The following is a 7,546-nucleotide window of genomic DNA, read 5'->3' on the forward strand; positions in this document are numbered from 1 at the left end:
AATTGTACAAGTTTTACCAATATTTAAAGCTTCATTGTATGGATTTTCATTGCTAAAATTATACTTTTAACACAAATATTATATACATTTATACACAGCGGTCAATCTGATTAATTTTCGTTCAATCAAAATAAACTTATTTACAAACAACAGTTTCATAAACAACAAAATATATAATTGTACTATATAATTTTTATAAAAATATATATGTTTAAATGTTTCATATAAATATTTCATTACAAACAAGTGACTATTTTGCATTCAAACCGACGTCTGAACTGCTTTTTACCAAATACTTCCTGGCTACTACCTTTCGCGTCAACACAGCAACTCTGTGTGCTTGTCGTAAGCGCTCGCCCATACTTTCGCGTTCGGTAACTCTGGCCATTCTATGAACTTCAAATCATCGCTTATATTTAAGCAATTTAATTTTGGTTCACTTCTTTTCAATGGTTCCCAAGTCAACGTTGCCATACCAGGTATATCCTCGTCATTCGGGTTGCCAGTGCGCGCAAATTGTGTCCAAAAGCTGATCATACGGTTAATAGTCTTATATTCACGACTCTCTTTTGGCAAGCGTTGCGAAAAAAGATTCGAAAAAATATACGAAAGCTCATCTCCGTGTGCCACGCCTTTCAAACCACGCCCCATACGCAATATACGATAAGGATGCGGCAACTCTTCGGAGTCAAAGTCGAAGCGATATAGGTAAAGTGGCGCACCGGCCGCATGCGATAAGCGTGAAAGTATGAGCCGATAGAGCGAAAAGTGCAGGCACGAGTAGGCTATGATCTGAAATATTATAAATAAAAAGGAAATGTTGTATTCATGTTTTTTATAGGGGCGTGTTTAAAGAATAAACTTACATTTTTATATTCATCGATAGTAGGTGTCTTACCACTCACATGCACTGTTCTCAATTTTTGCTCGAATATCTCACTCTCTTCATTGTCGGCTACTTCAAAGGGCACAAAGGGTTTAAGAGAATAACATTTCTGCCTTTGGGCAGCACTGGCTAAGGCCTTGGCTCCTGAATTATATGTGGTGTTGAAATAAAGAATAAAATTTAATATATTTGCAGCATAAATTATCAAGTAGGCATTTAAGATGATTTAAAACGTGGGATAGAGCCTGAAATCATCAACTTATCGCAACATATACTCTTCTATGTTTTACCGACTTGTAGCATGAAATCATACCGAATAGAATACCTTCTTCAAAAAAATAAAAGTCACCTTGCATGAAGATCAGCCCTTCGTCTGACGTATGGCCGACCAGCAGCGGTATCGCATTGCCCCACGCAGTCTTCATCATTTCCCTTATTGGCTTCGGTATCACACATTCCGGCGTCGCGTATGGCTCCACGCAGTAGACGAAAGGCGTCGATATATTGTGCGCACGATCTTCTGGCGTCAGCGTACGACCTTCAAGTGCCATCAGATCTTTCGCTTTACACTTTCTTAAAAATTCAAGCACACTTTTATCATTATCAACACCCTTATAGCCAGCTAATTTTGCAAGACTGAAAGCACGATATTTTTGACCTTCTGTCTCCCATAGAGGAAGGGCAGTTCCCGACATTAAAATCACACGGTGAAAGAGTCCTTGTGTCTGTGCGGTCAGCATCATGCAGTGAGCGGCGGTAGCGCCAGCGCTTTCACCAAAAACCGTTATGCAGTCGGGATTGCCACCGAAGCTCGCACAGTTATTTTTAACCCATTTTATAGCCAGAACTTGATCTTTAAGGGCAGCGTTGCCAGGTACATTGCATTCGGGTGTGCTGAGCGATAAAAAACCTGGAGTAGAGAGAAAATGCAAAGGAGATATTCATATGTCTTATTTTGCCAAATCTATACACTCACCCAATACACCCAGCCGGTATTGTATTGTCACTAGCACAATATCTTTTTGCATAAAATAATCTGGTCCATACCATTCACGTGTAGCCTCACCGGTGCAGAGTCCACCGCCGTGTATCCAAATCATGACTGGCCGCGGTTTATCGGGCTGTGGCTGTGTGTATATAATTTGTTCTTGAAAATGATAATTTAAAATTTTCGGTAAAAGCACATACATTATTCGTATACACATTGAGGTAGAGACAGTCTTCAGATCCCTCCATTGCGCCGGTTATGACGTGTGCCTGCACAGCCATTTCTTTGGTACTTTTGCAATCTCTCACACCCTCCCATGGTATGGGTCGTTGTGGTGCTCTAAAGCGCAGCTCGCCCACAGGTGGTTGTGCATAGGGTATACCCTCGAAGCTGTAGTATGGCACGTCGTAAGTAGTTAGCCGCTTAACGCCTTCTACTTTTCCATACTCAGTTTCCACGATCGACGTTTCGCCGGTTGTGTGTCGATTTTGTTGGTATTTGTGTTCGTAGACTCTAAAGATTGGGTGCAAAAACGTGAAAGTTGTTTTTTGAGAGCTAATTAAGTTTAGATATGATTAGGATAGATATTAGGGTGCTGCAAATTTTTTTTTTTAAATTTTTTTTACAACTCTTACCCCCTCAAATGTTAGTAATTGACAAACAAAAAATCCTCCCTCAAGCTGGGCGCTGTAGCTTAACTCTAAGGGATCGCTATTTTTTTTTAGGTTCCCATACGTTTAACATAGGAATTTTCGTTTTTCCATTCAAACTAAAATTTCACCAACTAATTTTCGTTCCTCAAAAAATCCATCACATATTCAGAAAGTTCACTTTTCAATCTTTAAAAATTTCTCTTTTCTATATTGTTTGTCAATCACTAACATTTGAGGTGGTAGAGTTGAAAAAAAAAAATAAAAATATACATATATATAAATATAGTTATACCAATGTAAAAATTAGAGTTATAGTTTTGATATATAATTACTTTGCCACTTATTATGAGAGTTTGCTGCGGTCTTCTTAAAATGAATTGAAATTGAATTCATATATTAATATAGAGATTGAAAGTTATATAATGTAAGGGATCAAAACTTCAACTAAAACATAAGTATCTGTTGGGAAACTTCTTAAAATTGAACAAACAGCTGTCTAATAACCTTTCTTCGCATTTCCGATCTATCAAGTACCTCACGCCACATAATGGAAAGAACTACAAGTATTAAGTCGACCAATAATGGTTAATGGCCTTTTTGAGTTTTAGCTCTTATAAAAATTCGAACTTTTCTAGAAAATATTTTAACTTATTTGTTGGAAAAGCCATATAACCCAAGTCCTGGAAGTGTTAGTCCGTACTTTAGATATTAACAGTAGTTATACAATCAGTATAACTAGTTTTATCCTTAGCGATAAAGTCACGATTATGGTAATAAGACGGGCAGTGGGGCAGATGTCCGCTTTATATGCGACGTGTTTAACTTGTTTATGTCTTTATATCTCTCTAAGTGGTATGATTCCATTCACTTAGATTAAATATTTTTTATAAACGCGACATATTTGTGTAATCTTGTTGAAAGTTTCAGGTTCAGCTTGTCTACTCCCACATAATTGTTGTGATTGTAGTGAAATAACACTTGTTAAATATACTATATATTTACACATCACTTACTTTATAAAAGCGAAAAATTACTTAAGTATATTCCAAAAAGAGATTGTGAATATCAAAGAGCACTACAGTTCGTATTCGAACAAAACTACCGATTACACTGTTGGTTGTTATCTACAAATCAGTCGAAATCACGTATGCCGCTATAATATCACAACCCTAACTATTATTATATTTTTTGCCGATGGTATTATATGCCTTCACTATACTTGTATACCTAAAGACGGTAGATTCGCTGGCGAATTATGTTTTTCCAGCAATATGTGAAAAGCAGCCGGAATCGCCTCTTGGTTTGCCCCTCATTGCTCGCATATTAACATTAAAACTTTAGTATGTTTCCCTTAGTAGAAAGTATAAACACCGAAAAGAATGCTAGTCTTCATCAGCAGTGTTGGATCGGTCATGCTCATAAGTGCAGATTTTGAATAATTTTGATCTTTATAACAGTTATTCGCATATACAGGGTCTACCAACAAGAAAGGCGTGTCAAAATGGGTTTTGCTATATTTTGTTATGTAGATAATTTTATGCCATTTATGACTTCAACAAAATGTCTGCTAAATGGCCAACACGGCATCCCTTTAGGCCAACTTTCAATGACCTGGTCTTTCATTTCGGCTATAGTACACTGAATGGTGTCTTCGGACTTCTCGAGCGTTGGTGGTTGATTGACGTAAACCTTTGATTTAACTTATCCTCTGCGAAAATAATCAAAAGTCTTTGTGTCCATGTTTAGACGTGACGTCTTGTGGGAAAAAGAGCCAAGCAAGATCGTGTTATACACTGCTATTGATGGAGGCAGCATATTCGGCCACATTTCGAAAGAAAGAAGATCCGATGATGCCGCTAACCACAATCTCCACCCAGCGGTCAAAGGAGATGAAGTTGCCTCTCCTTAACCACACGATGATTTGACTTACCCAGTAGTGACTGTTCTGTTTGTTGGCGAAGTCATTCAGCCAGAAATATACTACATCTATATCCCGTATCCCAGAAGAGTGGATTATCATGATATTCCGTAAGGAATGTAACACAGTCTTCGAGAGAATAAATGTCATATCAAAGATAATGGAAATATAGTTGTTACGCTATTAAGGGAAGCTACCGAATTGATAAAGTTTCTTTAGTGAAAGCAGTAGATGAAAGAGATTTCTTTTGCCTTTGAAATACGAAGGGTAGAAGCTTGGGTATTCATTTGATGTTTCTAAAAAGTGCATACTGGGGAAGCAACGGTTTGGTATTCATTATGGACGCACTCAGTGGCGCAGTATTCGGAGGCGTGGCTGTGGTCTGCAACAAGTTTTTGCAGATGTTTTTCCTCAAAATTTTTTCCGATCCACATCAATGTTTCTGCTGGATGATGATAAAACACCACTATCAAGTTATCATATATGTATTGGAGTAAATACCATTTATCATGAACAAAAATATACGTATGGATGGAAACATCTAGAATGCCCAGCTACTTACAAACGCATTATACATTTTTCTCCCCGATCAATTTTAGTCACCAAATCAAGTAAATGCATTTCTCTAAAATCCGTAAATTGTCGGCAGGTATCAAAACCATTGTGAAACGGTATTTTTTAAACAAACCGTTAGCTTTGTTAGCGAACTGAGTAAAGGTACAGTAATGAATGAAATTAACTGTGAACAGGTAGCTCTCTAAAAATAAACATTGATGCGCCTTGCTATGTACATATAACTTAGTATTTATGTATGTAATATATGAGTTGTTTTGCTACCTGAATTTCTTACTTCAATATTTATGGGCAAACGAAAGTGAAATTTCATTGATATGCCAAACATGGCGGCATCAAAAGGTTGGCAATTTCATGGAAAAAAATTTAGAAATACCTACATACGTAGAATATGTAAACACTAGATATAACATTTGCTTTTGAGATACTACTCATATTACTCATCGTAAAATACCACAAAATGATTTCTGTCATTGCATGATACATAATTATATGAGCAATTTTCATAATTTTTAATAAAGACTAAAATACTAGAAATCGATTAATTTTCACAATATGCGCAAAATTGTAAATAAACTTTTGTTTACTTTTTTATTACACGCGTACATATGTATGTAGATGTGTAAATAAGTATATGAGTGTGCTTTAACAAAACCAGTCATTTATTAGTCATCTCAGCTGATTCGGCCAACTAGTTGGCCGTTTTTTAGGAATGCATAACATAAATACAAATACAACAAAAACTTGTGTAAGTGTGTATACATAGTATGTACATTCATAAATGTAAGACTGGTTTTCGGTAAACAAAATGTCAAGCCACGCGGTCGAGTTGCGAAATTGCTAAATGTCAAACCATTAATATCTATTATTCAATGAGATGTGAACATTTTTGATAAAGAGCATAACTCAATTTAAGTTTTCGTACACTTAGCACTTTCAAATATAAATAATATTAATTTTTAAAGACAAATAATGAGTTTTTAATATATAATATAACAAATAAACAAAAAAAATTAAAAAAATATTGAAAATGAAATTCGATATAGATTACTGATTTTTTTATAATACTCATTTTTTATATTTATATATTTATTACTCTTAAATTTTTAAATTTCAACAGGCACTGCACTCACTTCAATCGCCATCGACATTTCTCTATAAATCCAACATTTGAAAACATGTTAGCAGAGCGCAAGTTGCTTTTCCTCCAGCCTTTAAAATTTATAATCCAGAAAATGCGTTGAATTGCTTCAAATTACTAGTTAAGCTTGTAGATTAGTTACAAACTGCCACAAAACATACATATATATGTATGTATGTACGTAAGTGCCCACTCAGCGCTCTATACAAATATGAATATACATTTGATTCGGTAGATCACTATTAAAATATCACACACGAAATTATCGTAAACCAATTATTTGATTTTTCGATTTATATCTGCTCCAGCAGCGAAGCACCGACAACCGCATGGAACAACGCGAACAACCGTACTGAAAAAAGTTCATACTAGCGTAGAAATCAAAAGCGTAAACAATTGCAGCTTCAGCGTAATATCTATATAAATATGTATGCGTTTAGATAAAGAAATGGAGAAATAGCGCACAGGAAAAGGCAGACAAAAATATAAAAATATATTACTCATATCAGTAAAGTGGATGATACCGAGTACCTAAAGAAAAAGAAAACCATAACAAAGCGCATTTTAAGTTAAAAAAGTCGAAAAATCAACGACACTTGCCGCGCACTTGAAGCAAACAACGATCATTGAGCGAAGTTGGTGAGTGGTGAGCGAGAGCGCCATTAAAAAACGCTAGCCGATATTGCGCTCTCAGTTGTCACTTTCGACTACGGTGTTGTTGTAGATGCTTTGTTTTCGAATTTTCATTCAACATGCACGTCCGGCATAAACAAGCTACTTAGTTGCTGGTGATACACGCCTGCCAGCAATATCAATTGATACGGAGGCGAAGGAAAAAGCAGCACAAAAAACAGATGTTTTGACGTTTTGCACAAATACAATGAGTGTGTCAATATGTATCAAACAAATATTTGCACATCTCCCAGTAAACTTGTGTGAAAATGTGATGAAAGTTGGATATATTCTTTAGAATTTCTCGTAAATATTTAAAGAAACTGCGCTTTCTACAAGAACTTAGGAAATAATGCGTTTTTGGTAGTTTTCAAGAGTCTGACTAATGAAAGCAACCTCTTTTAGTTTTTTTCCAGAACATTTTAAGTCAGACACGCCGAGGATTATTCTTCATACATCACTGAGTAATGGCTGGATACTTACCGTCTTACCGCAAGCAGCTATGGTGACCTAAATAGCAAACTTTTGAACCATATCTAATGTGTGAGAGTCTCCAAAGCTTGGTTTTGACTTATCTCTGAACTTTCTTAGTTACGAAATTTCCTTACTTGGTTGCAAAGGCGCCAGTAGCTTATATATTTATAGTATGTACCTGTATTCATATTTATGTTAAGGTGGTAATTAAATGACCAAAAGCGCAAGCTTCCGGGAACTT

At 35.9% G+C, this 7,546-nt stretch overlaps 1 protein-coding gene across 1 annotated transcript; it reads right to left on the bottom strand.

Annotated features, from left to right (window-relative positions):
* LOC120770295 (esterase B1-like) lies at window positions 1–7,546 on the bottom strand. The gene is made up of 6 exons (XM_040097656.1): window positions 6,152–7,546; window positions 2,075–2,387; window positions 1,863–2,013; window positions 1,236–1,796; window positions 867–1,030; window positions 1–792 (listed from the first exon to the last, which is right to left on the bottom strand). The coding sequence occupies exons 1-6, from the start codon at window positions 6,196–6,198 to the stop codon at window positions 319–321; spliced, it is 1,710 nt and encodes a 569-aa protein (XP_039953590.1). The 5' UTR covers window positions 6,199–7,546; the 3' UTR covers window positions 1–318.

This window comes from Bactrocera tryoni, chromosome 1 (genome assembly GCF_016617805.1).
Source record: "Bactrocera tryoni isolate S06 chromosome 1, CSIRO_BtryS06_freeze2, whole genome shotgun sequence".
Classification (NCBI taxonomy): domain Eukaryota; kingdom Metazoa; phylum Arthropoda; class Insecta; order Diptera; family Tephritidae; genus Bactrocera; species Bactrocera tryoni.

Bases quoted from the DNA above. Each gene is read 5' to 3' on its own strand.
- LOC120770295 (XM_040097656.1), bottom strand. From the start codon at position 6,198: ATGTTTTCAAATGTTGGATTTATAGAGAAATGTCGATGGCGATTGAA. The intron at 1,031-1,235 runs GTGACTTTTATT...CATATAATTCAG, and splicing joins AGGGCTGATCTTCATGCAAG to GAGCCAAGGCCTTAGCCAGT. The intron at 793-866 runs GTAAGTTTATTC...ATAATATTTCAG, and splicing joins CTATCGATGAATATAAAAAT to ATCATAGCCTACTCGTGCCT.